General features: G+C 37.7%; 1 protein-coding gene across 1 annotated transcript; it reads right to left on the bottom strand.

Annotated features, from left to right (window-relative positions):
- Positions 1 to 4,712: 4,712 nt before the first annotated feature.
- LOC591481 (organic cation transporter protein) lies at positions 4,713 to 20,203 on the bottom strand. Its single transcript, XM_791041.5, has 11 exons — positions 19,846 to 20,203; positions 17,537 to 17,794; positions 14,836 to 14,939; positions 13,832 to 13,986; positions 13,190 to 13,355; positions 11,004 to 11,142; positions 10,491 to 10,582; positions 9,209 to 9,417; positions 8,572 to 8,680; positions 7,815 to 8,024; positions 4,713 to 5,081 (listed from the first exon to the last, which is right to left on the bottom strand). The coding sequence occupies exons 1-11, from the start codon at positions 19,993 to 19,995 to the stop codon at positions 4,730 to 4,732; spliced, it is 1,944 nt and encodes a 647-aa protein (XP_796134.4). The 5' UTR covers positions 19,996 to 20,203; the 3' UTR covers positions 4,713 to 4,729.
- Between the last annotated feature and the right edge of the window lie 7,552 nt (positions 20,204 to 27,755).

Below are 27,755 nucleotides of genomic sequence, written 5' to 3'. Positions count from 1 at the left end.
GAGGATCTAAAGTCGCCTTTGCATTATTGTGATAATAAGAATGAATAATTAAAGAATTAGAGAATTGTGGCTAAACAAGACATGACGACATGCAAGTCTTTCGGCCCTTATTCATTTGCGCATGTATGCCAAAGCTTTTTTGTTTAGCAATAGGTCACGAAGAAACACTAACCCCAAGTACCGGGGTTCGTAGAAGAACCATTGTGCAACTAGGAACATTGTGCATTGTTTCGGTATCTTGTATTGATACTTGTACAACGTTAAAAGGAGTCTGGTTCTTTTTATGTCTAGAACCTTTCAGGAAACATTTAGTTATCTTAGATTGTATTACATAAAATAAATGAAGAGACCCTGACTTTGGGGGGGGGGGGGGGTGTTACACCCACAAATGTAATAACGCCCACAAATGTAATAACGCCCACAAATGTAATAACACTTTACCCACAAATGTAATAACACCCACAAATGTAATAAAACTTTACCCACAAATGTAATAATTTCACCCACAAATGTAATAACCACTTTACCCACAAATGTAATAACTTTGAATCACCCACAAATGTAATGATGACTTTACCCACAAATATAATAAATTTGAAGGGATATTTTGTCAAATTTGTTCAAAACTAAAACCCTGTAATAAAGCATGGGTAAAGCGCGCAGTCTTTACGCCAGACCGGTTATTTCAAAAATTTAAAAAATCTTCAAAACTAAGATCCCATAATCCTTTTCCTGTGGAATAACATGAGAATCGAGCGTAGTCTTTCCTCCAGACCCGGTTCTTCAAAAGTAAAAAAAAAAAAAAAAAAGACTTTTAAACTAAGACCCCACCATCTTCCAAACTAAGACCCGGTAATAAAGCATGGGTTAAAAGCGTAGTTTTTCTTCCAGACCCGGTTATTTCAAAACTTTTAAAAAATCTTCAAAACTAAGACCCCATCATCTTATTCCTGTGGAAGAACATGAGTATTGAGCGTAGTCTTTCCTCCAGACCCGGTTATTCAAAAGTTTTAAAAAAAACACACAAAAAACAAAACAAAACAACAAAAAAAACCTTTTAAACTAAGACCCCTCCATCTTCCAAATTAAGACCCGGTAATAAAGCATGGGTTTAGAGCGTAGTTTTTCGTCCAGACCCGGTTATTTCAAAACTTTTTAATTCCTGCGGAAGAACATGAGTATTGAGCTTAGTCTTTCCTCCAGACCCAGTTATTCAAAAGTTTAAAAACAACAAAAACAAAACAAAACAACAAAAAAACCTTTTAAACTAAGACCCCTCCATCTTCCAAATTAAGACCCGGTAATAAAGCATGGGATTAGAGCGTAGTCTTTACTTCAGACTCGGTTATTTAAAAAAAAATCTTCAAACTAAGACCTCACCATCTCATTCCTGTGGAATAACATGGGTATAGAGCGTAGTCTTTACTTCAGACCCGGTTATTTCAAAAGAAATAGAAATTTAAACAAAATTAATCTTCGAAACTAAGACCCACCATCTTATTCCTCTTTTTTTTCATTTAAAAATAAATTACATTATTACATATGTGGATACAACACGTCACAAATAAATGATTGGTCGGCGGTCACACGAACTGACGAATCAGTCAAAATGGTCCATAATTATATATAACACACAGAGGAGGGACCGATTCGATGGTTCGTTGACCGTCGATGATTTTTTAATCATGTAAATATTCTAACGCCCACAAATATCCTGAAATTCAATGTTCGTAGAAAAAAAAAATCGAATAAGTGACCTTTATGTATTTAAATATTGACGCTGATTGTTTTATGCATGTGATTATGAAATATGTTCACGATATGTAACATATATATCTATATGTACGCTATTAGTGACATTGAAACGTTGGATTGCGAAGTTATATTTTCATGAGTGCGTGAATGAATTACCTTTCTTCATGTGATGAACGTATCAATTACTTATACTGAAGACTACCAATTGGTACGCGGTACACGGTGTGAATTCATGAGAACGAAATTTATTCAAAGGCAAATACAAACAAAACACATTTATATTTCAGTTTTCCCTACTTCTGAAACACTCAAGAAGCTATATAAACAAGAACAAGTCTGAAATGATGATCGGTTAACAAGCAAATAACAACGCATACTTTCATATAATAAATCATAAATAGCTGTATAACGAGATCACGCGAAACATATTTGCATGTTTTGAATGAACGATTGCAGAACCCTTTGACTGATAAAATATCTATATACTCTCTCAATCAATGTGAAATAAATTGCAGAGGTTATGATTTTATAATGATGCAATGATGGATACATAGATTTTGTAAGATAGAAAGTATTTTATTCCAAACGAATGAATAGGTTGTTTCATTAATATACAGACGGTAACAGAACCAAAATAATTATTACGTATAAAAAGGTGGAGTAACTCACCTTTGCTTTTACAAGCAAACAAGGTTATAATTTGGGCAATATTGAACGTGATAACATCAACTGAACTTGATATAAAACGCAAACAACGTAACTCGTGACAATTCTTCTAAGCTAGGAAAAACAAGAGAACAAGATGCCGAAATACTAAATGTTCCTGGCATTCTGTTTATTCGTCCATATAAAACTACTTAACACGTACAACTCCAAAAGTCATTTGAATTGTATATTCTTTCAATTTTTACGCTCAGTTTTTCATTATCTTGCAACAAGTTATTTTGTGTAGTGCCCTCTGTAACAAAACTGAACTTTCCCTTTAAAGTAGGAATATACGTGTATAATTTTTGCCACATTTCCCACATATCCTTGATCGAAATTTGATCACGTTTAGATGACATTTGAATATCTACAATTGCTAGCATGACGACCTAAACACATGACAGAGATAAGACAAAAAGAAATTAAGTGACAACATAATTTTTCTTCTGAGTCAGCATTTAAATCACATGTTGCAATTTTTCATGGCAAAACAAGGATGAATATGTCAAATACAAAACATGGTATATGGGCATATGAGCTATTTCAGTTGCACATGCCCAAGACTTGCTGTGAATCATCTGAAAGATATCAAAGCATTACATATCAATTAAACATTTTTCGGATTGGGTCGTCAGTTAAAACGCATTACGCACATGTAAAAATGTTGTATTGTTTAATAATGAAAACAAATGCATGACCTAAACTGAGCAAGATAAAAAGTAGCATTCAATAATGACAATGATCGTATTCAAAGCAAGAAATATGCTATTCCCTGATTAAGCTTCTAATGATCTGACATTACATTAAAGGTGAAATTCAAAGAAAATCACAAATATGTCAACTAATGTATCACTAGAAACTGGTAAGCTAACAGATGGCCATCGTACAAGTTTATAGGTCAACTACATATCGGGTGACTTATACAAATACAACTGTACAACCACCTCCATAGCAGCTGGGATATACGGGAGATTAGCCGGAAAAATAACGATGTTTTAATGACGTCACTATATGGACCAATACTGCCCAAGCAGACGACATCCCATAAAGATAAATAAACATAATTGCAAATCTATTATTTGTCAAATCATAATGAGTTTAGTGTATATACATGTAATGGCATGTCAAACCATTTAAAAGGGGATATGACCCGATTCTGATAACTAAAATCGTTTGTTTATAAATACACAGGATAGGGGTTAATTAATAATCAAAGAAACCAGACTTTCAAATTGAAAACCCCCCGGAATGATATTAAGGACGGCATTTATTCCCTCTTGAAACGCCTAACATACCGCGGTGTGTGCAGCTGAATATACAATGGCGTCTGATTTTGTTTACAAGCGACAGATTCCTTTATTTTTGTATCGCTGCATTTATCATTAAAATAAAACCATGCACGGGGTTTAGAGTGAGGCAATATATTATATATACATTTAGCCTAACGGTAGTGAAGTAAGAGAAAGAACTCAAGAGAAGATGAAAACACAGGCACTGAAAATGTGTGAGATGTCATGGGACATCGTCTGCTTGTGCAAATCATGTCCATACTGTGATCTCACACATCTCAGCAGCGTTTGGAGAGCTCTTCAGGTGCTATGCCGGGGTTGTATTTAAGTGTTTTTTAATTTATAATAATCATTACTTCAAATGTTTCCAAGCATTGAATTTTGATAACCTTGTCGAATCAAAGTTTCAACTTTGCAATAATGAAAATAAAGTTAGTTTTTAAAATCAATGAATATCTACTTTAACGATTTCATGTTCCGACAATTATTTGTCTTCCCAAATAGTAATCATGTTTTTGAAATAAGTGACAAATAAATGCAAATGAATAATATGAATCAGACAAAAATCAATGATGTATTTTGTTCTTCTTCGACACTATCAATCTATTATCCATATCATAACATTTAATTATGTTTTTAGGAAGGTCTAATTGTAAAGATCTACATTTTCTAATTGCTTTCTACTTTAATAGTTACAGTTTAAGAACATAATGAATCGAAAATATTATGGGACAAGAGGACGTTGATGATAATTGCTCTTGTTCAACTTCTCCCCTCTTTCTCACTCTCTCTCTCTCTCTCTCTCTCTCACCTCTCTCACTCTCCTCAATCTCCCCATTTCTTTCTTTCCTTGTCTTTCATCTCTCTCATGTGTTCTACCCTTCATCTGTGTGCCATGTTTCCCTTTCCTTCCTTTATGGTATACTCGAGTTTGAGCATAAAGATATGTCCCTCTGCTTTTTATCCTCCATTGTAAATGTTTAGTTATCATGAACTATTTCCCCCGAGATGTATTTAATGTTTTCATTTTCGTCATCTTCATCCTGCATCTTGTGTATTGTGAATTCCCGATTGCTAGGGGTAGCTCCATCTGCAATGCAGTCCCTCTCACTTTCCTCATCCTCCTCAGTGAATACATGATTTTCCAGAGTTTTTCCATTTGCAAAATTCACATTATTTACATTTTCGTCCTCAACTTTAAATGTAAGGTTTACATGGGTGGTATTTGTCGATTTGTCATTCATTTTATTACGTACGTTATCCTTCTCCACAACTGTGTTAGGTCCATGCTGTGACGTCATGACTTTGAGCTCCTTGGCTTCCTTGGAGCTTCTGTATGAGAGAGAGAGAGAGAGAGAGAGAAGGAGAAGTGGAAAAAGCGAGGGTTATTATCGTAGCCTTATAGAGAACCACAACGCATCTATCATATTATGAAAACGTATTCCATTATACTTCTCTTTAAAAAAATCTCTACATAATTAGGCCAATCATATTTTTTTCTCTAGCAGAGCAAAATGATTACCGATATTACTATTTTTATCGTTATAATCCGATTGGGTTCAGCCCCCGAGACCTACGATTTCGCTCTAGTTAACCTTCTCAAAACAATGTTAGTCAGAACCATTGTAAAACCGACGGCCTCTGAGTCCGACAAACAAACGATACCGAAATGTGGTTCTCATGGGCTGTCGGTCTATGTTCCAGTTGTGCTCCAATTATAATCAATCAGTCTGAATCAATTCCGTAAAAATTCAAGTACAAATCGTTATAAAGTCATGCTAGGAGTCCACTGGGCCGGCGCCAGTTGGTGCCAGTTCGCGCCAAAGATTATGTGATTGGCGCGTAGTGGCTCGCTGTGGCGCCGAATTAATGTCCGCTCGGCATGTGTCGCCAAGTGGAATAAACTGGGTGCCATATGGCGTGCGCCAAATGCCACCCGGCTTGCTCCAAAATGTTGCGCCAGTTCGCGCCAGTTTGCGCCATTACACGGCCATTTGATTCCAAAATTCACCCTGTTGGCGCCATTCGCGCCAATAGACGGCTACTTTGCGCCACTTGGTGATTAGTTTGTGCCAAAGGTCGCCAAATTGGTTTGAACTTGCCGCCGCTTGGCGCTACTTGCCGACTAAATAAATACCGGCCATTGGCTACCTGGTTCAGACCCTCCTCAGCTGCTGTATGAACAACATCTCTACTAAATATTTACAATTTTGATATGTCTGAGGCTTTTGATAATGTTGGAGTGATGATGCTGCTCCATCAAAAGATGATGAGAGATGCTGAGGTGGCCACTGCCTATCAACTTATGCTGGCCAATCCTGAAGAAGAAGAGCCTCCTAAGAAGAAAAGGAAGCACAACTGGTGGTTTAGACCCATGCTCCACCCACAGTTGAGGGCCGAACGTGGACAGTACCACACTTTGATGGAAGAGCTGAGTGAGAATGACGGGAGGAAGTTCAAGAACTACACCAGGGTGTCCCCAGAGATGTTTGATGACCTGTTGGTCAGGCTTACACCCCACTTGCAGAAAAAGGACACCCACATCAGGAAGGCCATTCCCTTGGTCTCAAGTTGTCCGTCTTCCTGCGCCATCTCGCCAATGGGGCCACCTATGCCGAGCTGTCTTTCAACTTCCGAATGGGCAAGGAAACCATCCAGAAGTTTGTCCCTGATGTAGCCAGAGCGGTAGTGGATGAGTATGCTGCAGAAGTCATCTAACTCACCACAACCAATGAAGGCTGGCTTGAGGTTGCAGGTAATTTTGAAGCCAGATGGAATCTTCCTCACTGTCTGGGAGGCTATGATGGAAAGCACATCCGTCTCCAGAAGCCCAACAAATCAGGCAGCCTTTACTTCAACTACAAGCAGTTCTTCTCGGTTGTCAGAAGATGGCTCTATTAGATTCAAAGTACCAGTTCCTGTGGATCGATGTGGGTGGGGTTGGCCATCAGTCTGATGCCCAGATCTACAACAACAGTGAACTGAAGGAGTGCATTGAAGCTGGCGCTTTAGGCATCCCAGATCCAGCTCCTCTTCCCCATGATGATGAAGAGCACGCTATGCCGTACTTCTTCGTGGGAGACTATGCCTTCGCCATGAGGACGTACATGATGAAGCCTTATGGCCGGCGTAGCATGGACCAACAGCAGAAGATCTTCAACTACAGGCTGTCCAGGGCAAGGCGTGTGGTTGAAAATGCCTTTGGTATTCTGGCTCTGCGGTTCCAGTGCTTCCTTGGCCAGATGAGACAGGAACCAGACACAGTCCGCCTGCTCATTGAAGCTGCCGTCATGCTGCACAACCTCATCAGGAAGCACTATCAGGCATGGGACATCCGCATGTTGGACCAGGAGGATGCCCAGCACAACCTCATCCCTATAGAGCTTGGAGAACTGCCGCCATCACTGTGAGAAAGTCCTGCGATGCCGCCCTGCTGTTATAGGCAGCAAGTGGCGCCGAATGGCGGGCAATCAGGTGGCATTTGGCGCGAAGTAGTCACCAATCGGGTGCCGTTTGGCTCGCGTAGTGGCGCAAACAAGGTGCCCCTTGGCGCCAAGTGGCGCCATGTGGCGCGAAATCTCATTGGCGCAACTTAGCGCGCGCCATTACATTCCAGTGGATTCCAATAGGCGGATTGTTTGCGCCAAAGGGCGATATGTTCGCGCCATTTGGTGCCACTTGGCGGACACTTGGCGCTGATTGCTCGATGCAAGTGGCGCGACGAAAATTTCAAACATTTTGAAATTTTCTTGCCGCCACATTCAAATTTGGTGCCGTTACGGGCCACCACGAGCCAGTTGGGAGGCAGTTTGAGCCACTACACGCCACTAGGCACCTTATTGGCGACACTAGGCGCCACAGTAAATTGCATTGGCGCAAACTGGCGCCAACTGGCGCGGCCCAGTGGACTCCTAGCATCACAAGTTAATTTCAAATATGGCTAAAAATTCAATACGTTTTTCCTAAATCACGTTATATCTACTTTGTCATAATTATCTTCATGACGAATATAAATCGATCGTCTTCACCAAAAAACATCACGAAGCGTTTAGAAAATATTCTTACGAGCCAAATTGTTCTACTTCTTCCACCGTCTCGGGGAGTTTCTCGCCTCTTGTCTCGGGCAAGGCTAGGGTGGTCAGTGCAGCGATGACGGAAAAAACCCCAAAAATGACGAGGGGAAGAGAATCCCGGTAGTGGCCGAGGATGAGGATGAGCGGGGCCAATATACCTGCTATGTTTGAGAACATTGAACAGTTGCCAACGGCAATCCCCCTGTCAAAGAAAAGAATATGAAAATACCATAAACATAGTTCATCGCAATGAATGGTCTTGTGTTGAAATTTAGAACATGTCGTAAAATCAAGGTACTCGCCTATCTTAATCAACTTATGACTGATATCACTGCCTGTAAAGAATGATGTACACGAGCTGTAGATTGGTTCATATCGTAGCGAATTTTTAGTATAATTTGGAAAATATATTCGGAGAGGTATATCTCTGTCTAGAAGTATAGATAAATTCAGATAATTGGAAAGCTATCATACGATCTATTGTTACGATTTGGATAGTACTTTTAATTCATAAGGAAAATATAAAAATACAAGAAATTAAAAATGTGAAATGTACAAGGTGAACTCATTAAACTGTTATAAATTATTTAACACATTTTTTTCGACGCCCGATCCCAACCAAATAGTTATATTACAAAAAAATGAATTGATAAGCAAATGAATGCTGAATAAACAAATGAAAAAATGAAAAACCAAACAGAAAGTTATAGGTTTAGTGAGAAATACGTTCAATTTGGACTGCGATCTACCTTATATTCGTAGGGTAAAGCTCGATAGTGTACAGATAGATGATGTTAGATGAGGCCGAGATCCCAAACTTTCCAATCATGGCGACACTCGTCAAAGTAATGCCTTGTTCTGTAGATTAGATTTCATCAGAGAAATGTTGGAGACATTTCATTCACTCAGAAAAAAAAAATCAAAAATACATGACTAGAAAGATTTCGATCATTGGCCAATGAAGTATATAAAAAGAACAGAAAATGTCTACAAACGACTCATTTTAAATAGTCATCAAGTTATAAACGACAACATATCCATGGTGAATATCTCAGTAAATGAAAAAAAAAGGAATACTAATTATTTCGTAAATGATAAGGAAGAAAAGACAGCTCTGTATTTATCTGTCACACTTTTTTTTATCTATCATCTTTCCAAAAAAACCCACTATCCTTTATGATAGTTTCCATATGAGCAATGTATAGCTTATAACAAGACAATCACCCAAACACCTTTGAAGAAAAAAATCAACCTTAATCAATTCAATCAGTCATATATATTACTACTATTAATACTTGTCTTCATTGTCATTTATCACTAGCATCATAACTGTTATTAGATAATTCGTCACAATACATACGAGCACCATGGCCGCCGTGATCATACCTATGAATGCCGTCGAAACGCAAGCCAGCCCTCCCAACATCATACAGCCGAAGACACTACGCTTGCGACCGAAGAACTTGACGATGACGAAAGCCAGAAGGTAGGCAGGTATTTCGACAGCGGCCGAGAGAGCAAAAGCGAGATAGACGTCGACACCCAGGTTTGAAGTATTGAGCGAAAGGCCGTGGTATACCAGTGAGTTCACCATCCTATGATTTAAAACAAAAAACGTTTTAATAGGAGAAAGAGAAAGTGTACAGATAACATGAGAGAGGGAAAGAAAAGAGAGAGAGAGAAAACAGGAGAGAGAGAGAGTGAGAGAGAGAAAGAGAGAGAAAGGGGGAGAGAAGGTGTTACAGTTATTTGAAAAAAATAAGCTTTAAATTGCTATATCTTATATTGTCTTCGGTAGCATCTCTTAAATTGTGATAAAAGGATCCTTGAAACGACATAACCAATTATGAAGCTTTGGTTAATACTGTTGATTTTGTTTAAAGAAAGGAAAAATATTTTATGTAAATCATGCTATAACCTTTGAAGTATTGTACTGGTTTTGCTTCAATTTGTTGACAAAGAATAAATTGTAGTGTTGCATATTCTAGATAATACAACGAAATGTAATAATGTCAAACCTTAACTTTCTATATTCTATTGTACTGAGCTATATTAAGATTTATTGACCTAGGCTAAACAGTATTCTAAAAGTACATTTATAAAAAGTAAAACAGTTAATATGATGATGTCTCTACTGCCATGTAAATAAGGCTTACTGCAATCAACTGGGTTTTCTAATATATTAAAATGTACTGATGTTTCTTTCCTAAGGGCTTCGTGAAGAGGTATTTTATTAAAGTTAAACCTGTTATTAGCGATTGATCTACAATACTTGTAATCCAGTCTGAACACATTACTTGTTGTCGGACAAGCCTCCGGAAAGCTTAGGGGCGTCAAGAACATATCTTTCTTTAAAACGGTATGAATACAATATGAATATGTTAGTAAACCGGTCTATTGATTACTGAGTGGTGAATGACACTATGAACGTGACGGACAAAGAAAGAGGACAAAATATACAGTTCCTCAGGTAGACAAAGGAACACCCCTTCACTGCTATTATGTACACATGTGTAGAACAGGTGTCACATGCATATTCACCTGTTCTACACAAGTTTACATAATAGCAGCGAAGGGATGTTTCTTTGTCTACCTGAGGAACAGTATATTTTTTCTTCTTTCTTTGTCTGTCATGTTCATAGTGTGATGAGCTGCCCAAGTGGCTTACCATATACAAACAAGGTTGATAGTCCGTAGTCTCATCCTAGGCGTCCGAATTAAATCAAGGCCCGTAGGTTTGCGTGCCCTGCGTATTTGGTCCTGGAAAAGTAATTAAAAAGGGAAAGCAAGGGAAATACATGTAATAGATTAGGGTGGAGTTTGCGAGTTTTTAAGGGGAAAGTGTGTGACCGTGGAAATGTTGGGTGTTTTTTTTTTTATAAAGCTTGCACTTTAAAAAAAATTCCTCTATTCCAAAAGACACTAATGATAATTTATTCAACGCATTATGTAGAATATTAACATTTTTTATTCATTTTTAAAGCTTTGATCTACTCTTTGTTTAAAAAATAATAATAATGTCATGACATTGACTGGAAAAGGAGGGATCGGGAAAGGATTGAAGTTTTGGTCATAGATTAAGGAAACAAATGTATACGACGGTGATGTCTACTAAGGACTACAATAATTATGAAGACATAGTAAAATTTACACTTGCAGTTCAATGACAATCTATTCTCACCTGTGCTTCCATAAACTCTTTAGTGAAGAGAGGGTTTGGCAATGTCACTTCATTGACGTCAGCAAACTTTTCAATCACCTTCTCCGCCTTGTCGTATTTCCCCATTGATATCAGCCATCTTGGTGATTCCGGGAGCCATCTTGGATTTCAATAAAAAGAGATGACAGTGACGATGATACCTATCACAAACACTTATCTAAATTCTAAATAAATAAATAAAGGCGACGGCGTGAGTAAATTAACCGACACAATCATGCGTGGGCAGGCACGATTTGTTATCCTGTATTTTGATTGTTAACATAGTATTAATGACTGCTTTGAGAAAAATAGTTGTTTTATACTCTCAAGGGAAGGTTAGAATTGTGCTATTGCCCGAGACGTGCCGAGGGCAATAGCCCAATCGTAACCTTCCCGAGAGCGTATAAAAAAAACTATTTCTCGAATATTAAAGCAGTCATTAATACTTATGTATGCCGAAAAAAAAAGAGTCAACTTATGACACCATCTTGGCCTTTATCTAGTTTGTTTGCACGATTGTTTTTTTTTATGAGTGTATCTTTGAGAGTAGACTAAAAAACATTTTATTTTTTTTTCGAAGATGGGATTCGATCTCTGGCGTACCAACGGTGATGTGACTACACAGCCTTAGACCGCTCGGCCATCGCGCACTGATGACATACTTAGCAGTTTTCTCCTATTTATACATTAAAATGGATTGAAAACGGCTTCGCGTGCTGGATGCTTTGCGGCAGCTCCATTAAAGATGAAGTTGAGTTCTGGTCATGAGATTACATTGTGAAAGAAACGGTGTGGAATGGACCAGAAAAGGTTGATCATCTAGCATATAAGAATTTGTGTGTATTGCAAGGTTCTGGAATCATCAAAATGATAAGAAATTGGCCAAGTCTTGGTAAAGTTACAAACACTGTACACAGAAAGATGTATATGGGACTACACGAACACGTGGCGTAAAAAACCTACCCCCGAGTTTTACGATGTATATGACATATTTAGAATATAAAGGCATTTGAAGAGCCATGCTTTTCAGGGAACATGTCTTATCTGATGTTCTTCCACACTTGCATAGTAAGAATGATAACGCTCACAAATTATTTTTCACCTCTTTCAAGAACTCAACCTTCTCTTTAAACGGGCCCTTCTTTTACTTTAGCAATGCATTGGCACGAACTTAGATCAAGATCTATCGGCAGATGTTGTTTTTGGAAGTTTATTTTCGTCTTCATGTCAACAATGCAAGATAAAATTGTCGGTAAGATCGATCGAGATTCAATTGTATTGAAATTACCGACCAATTCATCGCACACGTACGGTATCCTCGATCGCTCAGACCATTTTTTAACATGTGAACCTATGGGTATTTCACCAAGACTGAACTATTTTCCCAGTAACCATGGTAACTGGGATTTTAGAACTATTTGTTTTGAACTATTACATGGGTTTGGAATTTTACCGGGAATTTTCCAGGAATAGTTTATGAATGCAATTTCGACCCATCAGATGGCTGGATTTCTTAAGTGAGGTATATAATGCACAATAATTCTCCGATTTTAAATTTCAGGCGGCACTATTTCTTTTTTAAAATTCTACGTTTTAGAGTCGCATACCGTGACAGATCATCAACCAGTACAGATGATCCTTTGTAATATAGACCTAAATTAATTGCAATTCTATTTTTGTTTTCTAAGTATCTAATCAATTAATTAATTTAAGAGAGAAAAAAGGAAAGACAGGTTTGGAAGAGGACGACGATGACCCCTCAATGGCTGGATACACGCTACGCCATTGAATTAGGGCGATTGTATGTGTTTGTTTTTAACTCTGTATGTGCCATGGAAAATATGTCTCTGCGTTGCAATGTATTCATCACGGTTATACCAATGGATTTAAGATCGTTTAAATGTTTCTAGTATAACATTATTTTGTGTCGATGTTAGAATGCTTTCCAATTAGCTATCATTAAGAGCAGAATTGGGCAGTCGTGCAAAGCTTCTGGCTTGCACAAAGCAAATCTTTTTTCGATTGATGCCTCCTGTGTTGTGCATATCTGTTCGCATGGCGAACGTGACGAATGAGCGCTCGTGCAAATTGGCACTTGTGGCAATTGAAAGGTTAATATTAAGCTCTAATAAAAATTATAAAAATGAAACAGCTTATGACTTTCTTACATGAAGAGGACGAAGAGGATGGAAAGAGGTGCAGTCATGACTAGCTGTAAGGTACGCCAGGAGCGAATGTAGTACGCCGGTAGGGTGAGTAACATGTATCCGAGTGCATAGCTAATCGATGATAGTATTATGACGTTCCTCTTCGATGGTCCAATGTACTCAATACCTAAAAGTGCAAATGATGACAAGAGTGGGTAATTAATTGATTTGATTTGTAAGAAAGGGAGAGAGTGGGAAGAGGGGAGAGGGAGGACAGAGAAATTACGGGAATGGTATTGGAATAGGAAATAGGGAAACTGGGATGAGAGTGAAAAGACCAAGCCAATCGAGAAGAAAAGGGGGATATAATAAATTAAGATCATGAGAGAGAAAGGTGGGAGAAAGAGCCTACTCCAGGAGAAGCAAGGTCTTTTGTGAGATAACTGTCACAATAGGCATGGTAGGAAATGTGTACAATAACATAATGATAATAATATATAGGATTTATAAGGCGCCAAATGCACTTTAGAAATAAATGCTCAAGGCGCACCAGTGCAAAACATGAAGATACATGTATATAGCACAAAAAGAAGAAAAAAAATCAGATCAAATAAAAGCAAACTGCAACAGATGTTAATATCTTAGATGAATGAGTGCGCTCACCTATAATATACAATACGGTGTTGAGGGCGCTGTTGCCGAATCCCATGAAGAAACGCATGATGGCAAAGAACCAAAAATATGGCGAAAAGGCAAGAGCAAGCCCCGAAACAAGCGAGATGATGTTGCTCACAAAAAGCGCCCACCAGCGCCCAACTCTGTGGAAATTATCACAATGGTGATTGTAATGGTAAGTTAAGATGAAAATGTCATTCTCTGTATGGTCATGCATATTTTACTTTGCTAGAGCACTTATCTAGCAAGCGAAACTGCTATCGGCATTTTCTTTCCAATGACAATTCTCGACAACTTCTCGCGTTTATATATAACATATGGTCTAACTATCTTTATACTGCTATCTGTTTTGTTTTTTAAAAGAGTATTGAACATGATTTTATTTTATTTATCAACATGATACTTTTTTCTTCAATAATGAACATAGAACAGAGTAGTAAATTACTATTTTACACCAAAATAATGAGAAAAAGAACCGATCATTATTAACCTAAACCTGAACATTGAGACCAAGTAAAAAAAAAAAAATAAATATCTAACCACCAATAGTTGCATGAAGTATTCGAATGTGTATATGTCAACAAAAGATATTTCTCCTTTTTCATAATTTTAAGTATAAAGTCTTCTTTTTTTGGGGGGGGGGGGGGAGTGGGAGGCTTAGATTCATTCGCAATCGAAATCGCTTAACCCTTGTAGATCTTTGTATGTTAACACAACTTATAACAATAAAATTATGCCCTCATATACCAAACAACAAACAATAATTTATTTTTAAACAAATACTTCAAAATTGTAAACAAATATTGAACATCAAAGCAAACTTAAATCAATTACAAAATGCCCAATATATTTCAATTTTATAAAGCATAACAAGAGTAAATTTCACCCTGAACGGACGAGGGCCTTTAGAACTCTAGCGGCCATTGCTTTGGATAGTTCCATTCATGAAGAGAGATTTCGAGGCAATGAAATTTTTTTTTTTACCAACTCACCTGTCTGACATTATACCAAAGAAAATGGATCCTGCTACGATTCCTATATAGAAGATGGATTGGGACAGTCTATTCATACGATGATCACCACAAACGAGATCAAACTGGAATAAAGAAAGAGACAGAGAGAGAAACGAAGAGAGAACGTTGATTAGTTATTTTCCTTTTTTAATACAAATTATTTTTGTTCCCATTGTATAATGATGATTGGAATCACTAATTTTGTTTTATACGATACTATGTAATAGTCCTTCTTTAAAATTTCTGGAATAACTACGAAAATTTGTATATTTTTTTAAAATTTGTTCTTTCGTACTCTAATTCGTTACCTATCAAATTTCCCCTTCTTGATATAATTCGCCACATGTCTTTGATAACAAATTAGTTTTAAGATCATTCAAGTAATCTTTTATTATAATTGATTAATGTTATCTATAAACATCACTTTTGGTATAATTAAATTATACTTTCATTGGCAATAAAACAATGCGAATGAATTTGAAATTTATATTTGGAATATGTTTTCAGTTGCTCGGTTATAATAATCTTAAAAATGACAAATTATTACTTCTATGATATAATTTGTTAATGATCGTTAATCAAAATATAATTTTGTGTCAGTGCTTGTATGTCTTATGTTTATGTTCGGTACTAGCCAGTAAGTAGAGCCCTCGACATGACTCCCAATCCTTTTAGGCAATCCACAGGCAATGGCTGGTATCCATTATCTTTTCTTTGTCTTGTTTATTCTGATGTCTGTGTTTCATTGCATTCTCCTGGATTTTAAATACATAAATAGATAAATAAATAAACTAGGACCTTGCTTTATCTAATGAACCACACATGCAATGACATCAGTCTAATCATTTCAGGTACAACCGACGAATATATTTACAGACTAAATACTAGAAGGAACCCTTGCATATAGGGGGACCTGTTTGTTTTAAAAGTTTGAGTCAAAGGAAAAGACATTAGATGCAAATATCTGACTCTTAATCCGATAAACACAGTACAAATGATTTGTCACTTTGCCAGCAGTTAGCGATAATAAGGGGAAAATTGGTCAAAATGCCTTTGATGCTAAAAAAAATATTTATCTCCAAAAGGTCCGCTTTAGGAGGTATAACAACAACAAAAGATAATTATTGTCGAAATTAGCTTGAATAATAAAGGTAGAAATCCTCGTCTACGATATGTTTCCTATGGCTGAGCGTGCATAGGAAATATTCTTGTGAAGCAGTTTACAGAACCACTGGTATAAATATGAATGTTTCCTTGGTTTTATCACTATTGTACAATAATTTCTAATACAAATACTCATGCGCCAAGCTAATCCTGCGTGCGTGTATTATTTTCAAAAGTTACCAAATGATGGATTCAGAAATTATGTAGGTCTTTGCTAGAACAATTGACGAAGAAAGAAAGAGAAAAAGAGAAAATGAATAGGGCGTCTAAACATACTCAGCTTATGTTATGTACCTAACTATACATATTTATTTTTTGAAATGAAATGAAAAAAAGACACTCAATCATGAACCACACAATTAATGCTGGTTTGAATGGAAAACGGTTTGATCGCCGACAATTGATCACAACTTTATGCAACCTTTAGCAGAATTTAAAACCACACTTTCAAGTGAAATGTCGAACTTGCTTTGTTTGCAGTGCCAGACGTTTGCAAATATTATACAGACGAAGCAAATATGATATCTGCGGCTTTAAAAGGAATCAGAACTTCGTACGTAACTGTGTTTGCATTTTGGGCACATTCGTACACAATGAATGATTCATAAGGACTATTTTGAATGACGATCACCATGGACATACAGGCGGATTCAAGATATGACATGACTAAGGGCTATGTTCACTACTGTCATTGAGAAGATGAGTCAGCTGTTTTAGTGATAGGATAGAAGTAGCGTCACTAGATCAGATCAGGCGAACTAGGGAGGGGGTTTACCGCTTTGCTATGGAGGAGGGGACACTAGAAAATGGTGTTCTTTCTGTTATGGGTGAAATTATTCGTTTTTATATCATTTTGCGAAATATTACAGCTTTTGCAGTGCTAATACGGATCATATCATAATAAGAGGCTCTACTCTGTCTTCAAACTGTCCAGGGAGGCATCTTAAAGGAGCGAAATTAGATTTTGGAAGTAAAACAAAAATCACCCTTTCTTCTTTCAGGGACAATTAAGTCTCTAACAATGCTCGGTTTTCTCGTTAATATGTATTCATTAAAAATTTCATAATACCACTTTGTATTCATCTACAATAAACCATTAATTAACTTGGTAAACTTCGTAGTGCAAACGCGAGCGATCAATGGGAGCCAACAAATTGAGACTGGTAAACAGTCATGATACTCGTGCTCTGAAAGAACATTCGATAACTGTCATACATTTCAAATAGATGCTATTGATTCTATTCATTTTCCATAAAGTTATATCACGAAAGAGCAATGAATACTTTATGATTACCTTCTTTTTTTTTATAGTAAATATGATCCCAACATTTAAAAAGATTTAGGCCAGCAATGTTTCCAAATTTAAAAGAGATCAACACAATTTTTTTTTTAAGATGCAAGATTTTCCAAGATGCAAGTCAAATCGTACACTTTAGTACACATTAGTGTAAGATCAACTTGTTGTATAATATAAAAACTTAGTTGCAGATTCACGATTATAATTGTAAGTCCTTACATCTGTCGTTGTCGTCGTCTTGTAATGGCTGTCATCATAGACCCATCCACTGTCACATGGCACCGTCTCACTGCTGTAATTTGATGGATCAATTCCAAGCCAGAATCCCACTCCTGACACGTTATATTTCTCACATTGGGCGTACTGCAGCTCACCATCTGACGTGTAGTTTGAAGGGATGCTACCTTCCCTCTGGGCTAGTGCACAAGCTTCCTTGGACAGTTCATGTTGGTCACAGAAAGAGTCCAACTCGGGGGTCTAAACAAAAATAGTAAATACAAAAATACCAAAAATACAAATAAAATTAGACATTGAATTCGTCACGGCGACGAATAAAGTGATCTGCCGCTTGATCGAGACATGATACATGTAAGAAACTCAATTGAAGATTTGGTCTTTAAAATAAATTCCACCCTCCACTCATATTACACGCCTATGCACAAGCTCATTTAGTAATCAAGGATATAGAAACACTAGTAATGACAGGAGTTAAGGAACAAACAAACAATCAAATAACACATCGTTCATAAAGTACAAATAACAATTTTTTCTTTTACAAATATGTCGGATCGTACAGAGCAGCAAGGAAAACGATGTTGACGGTCGAGAATCGTGAGGACAAAATGTTCAGGTGAGAATTGTATGAGATCAAAATGCTGGACTTGATGTTTAGATTTATGACCCAGTCAAGTATCATGTTTTGAGTTTTGACAGTGGCTTTGTTGGGTCGGTGAAAAGGACACCGAGTAGAAGGAGCGTTAATCTTAACCAGAACAATTGTTGTAGTAGGTGAAAGCAAAACGAGAAGAAGAGGGCAAAAGTTATGTGGTCATGAGATATCGATAGATCGAGATATAGGCACACAGAGAGAGAGAGAGAAAGTTGAAAGACTACACTTATTAGGTGATTTGCTCCACTACGCGGCTTATCACCTACAAACACAGAGACAGAGGGAAATTCAGACTTTGCAAAATAATCCCATCCTCTATTCGTATAACACGTACAAGCAGAAGGTCTGAAACGTGTAGACTATTTATTCATGACAAAAATATAACACAAACTCAATATGAGATAGCACGTACATGTAGAAACAATAACGGCGGATTTTGCAGTCTTTACCATAAATATGAATTTTGACTACGAAACAGTCTTCTGATCAAAAATGTATTCAGTATTTTGTAGAATTAGGTTTCAGCCAACAACATAATACAATATGGGAGACATCATATATATATATATATATACAAAAACACCAACAGAAAATATTACCTTAACGAATCAAAATTCTTTTTTTGTTTCCTTTACGTGACACTATGTTAAAGGAACTACATGCATGCCCCTTTTGCAGCCAAAATCGAATTATGAAGAACTTTGCAGGAACTATGAATTTGTCTTGTATATCCTGTGAAATTTAAACATTAGCAGTGTCCTAGTATTCAAATTATGCAAGGAGATCCGTTTACCTTCTTAACTTCGCTAGCTGTCAGACACTATCGAGTGACTCACTGACATCTTTTTTCTTTGGTAATAACATCATAAAATGAGCTGTAACAGGAACATGAGCATTTGTCTACATCAATAACCCACTACCTAATGGCAAAAACTAAACTGATAGAATTTTTGTGCAGCACAAAACGTACGACTATTCGGTACAAGGTTTTGAAAATCCGACTATTACTTTAGCAATGGCAATCACTAAAGTCAATTCGACAACTATTGGTAATTAATTTCCCACTTAAAGGCATTTTCAAGCCCTTTCGTTTTGAGGGAAGTTCTAAATTATTATTAACTTTCAAATGCCGTTGGAATTTAACCTTTTCAGTTTGTTCGTCTGCCTGCATACGGGACATAGTATTTTAAAGTGGCACTATATTAAAGAGAAGGTTCATTGAAATTTGAAAAAAGGTAAATAATACTTTTACAGATTGCTGAGTTTCTAATCGTGTTATGACTCGATCAAAGCGGCAGATCACCTAATTCGTGTCGGTGACGAATTCCATATCTTGTTTCTACTGTACAGTAGTCAAATGGGAAACAGAAGATTAAAGAACTATGACTAGGGTTTCTTTTCTTTTTTGGGCAATGATTTCCATGCATTAATTATATTAAACATGCAATGTTTTGTATTATTACAGAGGATGACAGATTTCGTATGACTTTCCTACGCACCATTCTGAAATATCAAAAATGGTTAAAGAAGTGCAGGCATTTGGAAAGTAAGGATCGTTCATATTTTCGTAAACTCTCGAAACAAACAAAAAGATCCCCGTTGCACAGAGTTGATAAATTGAAGTTGTTTTGATACTTACCGCGCACCAGTGATGTACGGGAGCCTCGATAAAGATATATATCAACTCAGCCCACGAAATCGTAAACTTGAAAACATCAAGAATAAAATAAAGACGGTGTTGATATTTTCCAAACTCGCCAACAGTCGTCAAAATGTCGTCGAACTTCATTGCGATATTAAAAAGGAAAACAAAATAACATAAAAGGAACTCAAAAGGAACTCGAAGTGAACTGCTTGCCGCAAACGTCAGATTAGTTTATCAATACCTTCTCAGTGGATCTTCGCTCTTTTGTTGTCTCACGCTTATCTGCTTTTGAATAGCTGTCGGATTCTTCAATGAATCATTGATCAATGGTGTTAATTTCCCGCATCCCCGAATGAAACCACCTAAATGCAGAATGCTATGTTGTCGCGTGGTTTTATTTATACAGAGTGGCGTAGGTCCAGACATTGGGCGCGCGCCCCGATTTCACGGATGAGAGGTGGTGGAGGTATAGGGGGTATTGGTCTTAATGGTGACTATGCAGAAGCCTCAATCCTTTCCAAGGAGAAGAAAGTTGATCGTTATCTGGTGCCGAGTTTATTTTTGTAGTACTGCCGTTTGTTTGTGCTGCTGCTGCAGTTGTTGTTTGTCGTTGTTTTTGTTTTCATTGCGTGAACACACACACGGACACAGACACACAATTACACTCACTCATGCTAACGAAATTAACTCATTACAGGATAATCTAAACTTATTTGTAGCAGGGCATGTGACCTCCCTGTTTGTAGTATACTAGAAGTGTATGGAAAAACAGTTTCACTAGTGTAAGAGACATTTAAATACATGTTGTCAAAATATATGATTGATTTTACAAATAATTTTCGTCCTTTAAGGCTGTGGAGGTATATTTGTACAGGCCGTCCCGTCGCCTTAAATCAAGATAATTAAATAGAGGGATAGTCTCTCTCTCTCTCTCTCTCTCTCTTCATCTTCTTGTTTTCTTTCTGTATTCGCCCTTTAATATTTGTTAAGGGCCATGCCCTGTCTGCATGTGCCCCCTTTCCTACGCTACTGGTTTCCATTCCCATTTGTATTGGCATGACTCCACATCATTGTTTACAAAAGTTCTTGCGATAGGATTAGGGTGACACCGTCTCCCTTCTCTTTCTCTTTTGGTGTCTGCAATTGCTTAAGTAAATATTTTAATAGCTTGCGAAATCTTCATGTGAGAGAATACGTTTGAAGATTCGTATTCTGCGTTTCTTATGTTAGCAATCAAAGCTTGAAAAGCAAATATTGTTTTATGAAGGATTTATATGCTATAAATCCAAAGCAAAATGACTTTCGTTTGTTTTTGCTGCTCCTGTTGTTGTTTTCGTTGATATTGTTTTCATTGCGTGAACACACACACACGGACACAGGCAAAAAATCATACGCGCACATGCTAACGAAATTGACTCATTACAAACTATTATAAACTTATTTTTAGTATACTAATAGCTTCTAAAAAAAACTTTTTCATTACCGTAAGACACACTTATATATATTTTGTCAAAATATATGATTGATTTTATAAATAATGTTCGTCCTTCAAGGCTGTGGGGGTATAAATATACAGGCCGTCCCCTCGCCTTTAATTAAGATCATTAAATAGTGGGATAATCTCTCTCTCTCTCTCTCTCTTTATCTTCTCGTTTTCTTTCTGTATTCGCCCTTTAATATTTGTTAAGGGCCACACCCTGCCTGAATGTGCTCCCTTTGCTCCGCTATTGGTTTCCCTTCCCATTTGTATTGGCACGACTCCCCACCCTTGTTTACAACTGTTCTTGAGATAGTTCTCACGATGTTTGCATCATGATGTTCTAAGATAGGATTAGGGTGACACCGTCAGTCTCTCCCTTCTCTTTCCCTTTTGGCATGTGTGTCGATCCCGGGGGGGGGGGGGTGGGGGATATATCCCCCCAATATTTCAGGTGGGGGGTGGCCTGTACAATCATCCCCCCCCCAATAATTCACCATCAAAAAAAAAATGAAGAGAAAAATTAATGATGAGAGCCCGATGAGAGTAGTTAATGGTTATTAATCGCAAGATGACCATCAATAATACACATTTTGCTATCTCATTTTCATAATACATACATATATAAATAGAAAACGAAGTTAATGAGACAACCGTATATGAGATTATTATATCACAACTTAGTTTTGTTTTATTGAAAAGCTGATGTAGGCCTATGTATTGTATTCAAACATAACAGGCATAAGATAGTTAAGTTTTTTCTGAAGGTTAGAATGTTATTAAGTTTGAAGTTTTGTTTATAACACCCTTCCAATAATAATGCACCTTCTAAGAATGCCACATCACTAAGATTATTTTGAGGATTTTGCTTTTGACAGCAAGAAGTAGAATAAGTTATAGTTTTTGAGAAAAAATAGTGCTCCTTAGGGGCATATTATGCTTATTTTTAGAGCAAATCTGGTATGAAAAGTATATCTGGGTGAAGAAGGAGATAATGGAAGTTTGTTGTTTGATAGTTGGAACGTAAGTTTTATATTATGTTAAGAAACAGACAGTTTGTATGAGGAGTGGAAATTTTCTGTCATTTGGAGAACCAAATTTTGCATCAGTGATATTCTGTTTCATTGAATTGAGTTCCCCGCAGAGAGGATTCAGTTGGTTTAATTAAAGAAGGAAGAGAGTCAAATGAAGAACCAAAAGCAATATGTTTTTCATTTACTAATGAGAACTATAGTTTTTTTTTAGATCTCCTTACACAGAATATTACAATGGGTTTTTCAAGATGAATGTTGTTTGGAGTCATGAATATTCATAACATGTATGTTTCTTTCACCAGGAATTAAAGAATTTTCTGTCTACATGAACCTTTCCTGGTTACTTTTTAATGCATTTGCCCACTGGTAAAATAAGACTTTCAGAACTTGATATCCCTCACCATTGTCTAAATTTCGTTTAAAATTAGATGATATCGGTCTGGTAGGCCTACACTGCAGGCAAGAGCCAGGACTAACATTTAGCATGTTATTCATTTTATTACCACTCTTATATTCTCTGAAATGTTATCTTTATTGAGGGTGACTTTAGATCTCCTTATACAGAATATTACAATGGGTTTTTCACGATGAATGTTGTTTGGAGACATGAATATTCATAACATGTATGTTTCTATCACCAGGAATTAAAGCATTTTCTGTCTACATGAACCTTTCCTGGTTACTTTTTAATGCATTTGCCCACTAGTAAAATAATACTTTCAGAACTTGATATCCCTCACCATTGTCTAAATTTCGTTTAAAAATAGATGATATCGGTCTGGTAGGCCTACACTGCAGGCAAGAGCCAGGACTAACATTTAGCATGTTATTCATTTTATTACCACTCTTATATTCTCTGAAATTTTATCTTTATTGAGGGTGACTTGAAAAAACTAATAACTTGGGAGGGAGGGGCAGGCGCATAGCCAGGTGTGGCGATGGGGGCGGTCGCCCCAAAAAACGCCTGCCAAAAAGAAAAAAAAAGAGAAAGAAGAAACAAAGAGGACGTCTTTCTCTAATAATTTAATGAAACGTCAAGCGGGGAAACTGAATTCAGACAAGGATTTAGAGTCGAGACCGGTTCAACGAATCGTCTTCTTTCTCTAATAATTTAATGTAACGTCAAAGCTTCCGCGCTTCGCGCGGGAGGAGGGGGGGGGGGGGACTGAACTCAGACAAGGATTAAGAGTCAAGAATGGTTCAACGAATCGTTTTCTTTCTTTAATAATCTAACGAAACGTCAAAGCTTCCACGCTTCGCGTGGGAGTGGGGAAACTGGATTCAGACAAGGATTTAGAGTCGAGAACGGTACAAGAATCGTCTTATTTCTCTAATAATTTAATAAAACGTCAAATCTTCCGCGCTTCGCGCGGGAGGAAGGGGGGAAATGAATTCAGACAAGGAATAAGAGAAGAGAATGGTACATCGAATCGTGTTCTTTCTTTAATAATCTAATGAATCGTCAGAGCTTCCGCGCTACGCGCGGAGGAAGGGGAACTTGATTCAAACATGGATTAAGAGTCGAAAATGGTACATCGAATCGTCTTCTTTTTTTAATAATCTAATGAAACATGACTGTGCGATTACAAGGGCATCCTATGAATATCTCCATAATTCAGGTATATGCACCAACAGCAGAGGAAGAAATCACTGACTTCTACGAGATGGTACAAGATGTCGTAGACAGCATTCCTAGGAAAGATTTCCTCATAATATTGGGTGACTGGAATGCCAAGATTGGTAAAACGAGGGAAAAATCTGAGTACATTGGCAATTATGGTCTTGGCATCAGAAATGAAAGAGGTGATCGACTGGAAGAATTTTGTGTAGCGAACAGCTTCATCATTGGTAACACAAGGTTTGAGCATCATCCCAGAAGACTCTGGACATGGATGAGTCCGGGAGACAGAGCCAGAAACCAGATAGACTACATCATGGTCAAGAAGAGGTGGCGGACCTCACTACAGAACGTCAAGACAAGACCAGGTGCTGACTGTGGCAGCGATCATCAGCTGCTTGTGGCTAAACTGAGACTAAGACTGAAAGCTAAGAAATGTGATTCAGCTCCCACAACGTATGATGTTGAAAATATCCCTTTTCAATTCTCAGTGGAAGTGAAGAACAAGTTTGAGCTGCTGTTGAGAAACGATGAAGCAGAGCAAACACCGAATGAGCTGTGGGAAGACATGAAAGAAACAATTGAAAATGCAACAAAGAACCACATCCCAAAGAAAAGGAAGCGGAAATAACCATGGATCTCAAATCAGACTTTCGACATTGCTGATGACAGGAAGAGAGCAAAAGCAAAACACAATAGAGGAGAATGGTCGAGACTCAATAAGGAAGTTACAAGTAGTGTGAAGGAGGACAAAAGGAAATACATTGAGGGGAAGTGTGAGGACCTAGAGAGTCACAATAACAACTCCAAGGCAGCATTTGCAATTGTGAAAGAAATCACAAAGAAAAGAACCCCAAGACTAGATGTAATTAATGATGACAATGGCAAAACATTGACGGAAAATGAAGACATCAAGAAAAGATGGGTGCAGTATAGTACCAAGCTGTTTGCTGCACAGGAACAAGTTGACACTCAGTGGGAGGAAAGTGATGAAATGGAGCCCCCTCCATTAAGATCAGAAGTGGAGTTTGCAATGAAACAACTAAAGAATGGCAAATCCCCGGGCTTTGACAACTTGACTTCCGAGATGTGGAAGGCTACAGGTGAAGAAGGTACTGACCTGATGTGGCGTCTATGTTGCAATATCTGGAAAAGTAGGGAGTGGCCTAAGGACTGGTGTAGGGCTGTTTTTATACCATTGCCAAAGAAGGGAGATCTGAAAGAATGTGCAAATCACCGAACGATCAGCTTGATTTGCCATGCAAGCAAAATACTTCTGAAGTTGATTAGCAGAAGAATGAAAATGAAACTGCAAGCCGAGATCGCAGATGAGCAAGCAGGGTTCCGTGAAGGTAGAGGGACAAGAGAACAGATCGTCAACATTAGAAACATAATAGAGAAATGCAGAGAACACAGACATCCCCTCTATTTGTGCTTTATAGATTATAGCAAAGCATTTGACTGTGTGAGCCACTCTCAATTGTGGAATACAATGGCAAAGATGGGGTTCCCAAGTCACATCATCGAACTGATCAAAAACCTCTATCATGACCAAGAAGCAACAGTGAGAACCAGTAACGGCAATACTGAGTGGTTTGGAATTGGTAGGGGAGTACGTCAAGGATGCATACTGTCTCCGAACCTTTTTAACATTTATTCTGAAGACATTATGAGAAATGCTCTGGAAGGATTCAATGGGGGAGTCAAGTTTGGAGGTAAAAAGATCACGAACCTAAGGTATGCTGACGACACTACTCTTGTTTGCAGCAGCAGAGAAGAGCTGATGGATTTGTTAAACCGCATCAAACAGGCAAGTGAAGACAAAGACCTTCTTCTGAACACCAAAAAGACAAAAATAATGGTTGTCGATAGAGATGATAATAACACTGACTTCACCATAGCTGCAAATAAGATTGAAGTAGTAAATCGGTTCGAGTACTTGGGTTCAATCATCACTACCAAAGGAGAGAGCACCACAGAGATAAGGAGAAGGATGGCAATGGCGAGATCAACAGTACAGAATATGTCTCACATCTGGAAGAGTCGAGGCCTATCTCTCAGTCTCATGGTTCGTCTGCTTCAAGCAACTTCTTTCTCTATTGCGACTTACGGGAGTGAGTCCTGGGCCATGACAAAGAATGACAGAAAGAGAGTTGATGCCTTTGAAATGTGGTGCTACAGGAGGCTGTTGCATGTGTCATGGAAAGATAAAAAGACAAATGTGTGGGTCCTGGAAAAGATTGGAACAGACTTGACCATCAGAAGGGGAATCATGGAGAGAAAACTAAACTATTTTGGACACATTGTTAGGAGATCTGAAGGAGTTGAGAAGCAAATACTGCAAGGAGCAGTCGAAGGAAAACGGGGTAGAGGTCGTCCACCAATATCTTGGACTGATGATATCAAGAAAGTGTCTGGACAAGGAATGAATGGTGCAACACAAATGGCAGGTGAAAGAGTTGCATGGCGTGCTCTCGTGAAGACCACAGCAGCGCTTTACAGCGCCACCTGAAGTTGATGATGATGATGAAACATCAGAGCTTCCGTGCTACGCGCGGAGGAATGGGAACTTAGTTAAAACAAGGATTAAGAGTCGAGAACGGTCCGACGAATCTTCTTCTTTTTCTAATAATCTAATGAAACTTCAAAGCTTCAGCGCTTCGCCGGGGAGGAGTGGGAACCCCCCCCCCTCCCTGCACCCTATCCCCTAGGGAGTGCTCTTTAAGTGATACGCACGCTGCGCGTGCTCACTACCGCCCCCCCCCCCTAAAATGAAATGCTAGCTATGCGCTTGGGGAGGGGGTGCAACCTGCCACACGCTTCTACCTCTTGGTTGCTTTGATCCATTGCCGAAAATATTTTGGCACCTATCATCCCCCCCCCCCCAACCACGGATACAAATCGACACCCTTGCCTTTTGGTGTCTGCAATTGCTTAAGTAAATATTTTAATAGCTTGCGAAATCTTCATGTGAGAGAATACGTTTGAAGATTGATTGATTGATTTTTATTCGATTGATTGATTGATTTTTATTCGACAAGCTTCCAACATACAACAATATACAATAATAACAGATCAAAAATAAGTCAGCTTGAACAGGATAACCCACGAAAGCTCGAGAGCTTATTTCCAGTGGGGTCCCTTACAGACGTGTATACAATTAATAAGTTAAAATAGTATTATTTACAGACAGATAAGAAAATTAAAAGAACTACTTATTAAAGATAATAATAATAATAACAACATTAAACTGATGATAGAAATGATATTAAGTACAAGAAGAAAAAGAAGAAGGAGAAGAAGAAAAAGAGGAGAAGGAAGAAGAGGAAAATAATGATGAATTTGTAGAATTTCTATAACGTACGAAAACATATTCGTATTCTGCGTTTCTTATGTTAGAAATCAAAGCTTGAAAATCAAATATTGTTTTATGAAGGATTTATATGCTATAAATCCAAAGCAAATTGACTTTCGTTTGTTTAAAAAAGTTCTTGCGATAGTTCTCATGATGTTTGCATCAAATTTCGGAGATAGGATTAGGGTGACACCGTCAGTCTCTCCCTTCTCTTTCCCTTTTGGTGTCTGCAATTGCTTAAGTAAATATTTTAATAGCTTGCGAAATCTTTATGTGAGAGAATACGTTTGAAGATTGATTGATTGATTTTTATTCGACAAGCTTCCAACATACAACAATATACAATAATAACAGATCAAAAATAACAGGATAACCCACGAAAGCTCGAGAGCTTATTTCCAGTGGGGTCCCTTACAGACA

This window comes from Strongylocentrotus purpuratus, unplaced genomic scaffold (genome assembly GCF_000002235.5).
Source record: "Strongylocentrotus purpuratus isolate Spur 01 unplaced genomic scaffold, Spur_5.0 spur5_scaffold_21, whole genome shotgun sequence".
NCBI lineage: Eukaryota > Metazoa > Echinodermata > Echinoidea > Camarodonta > Strongylocentrotidae > Strongylocentrotus > Strongylocentrotus purpuratus.
The sequence above is the reverse complement of the archived record's forward strand: the minus strand, read 5'-3'. Positions and strand labels throughout refer to the sequence as shown.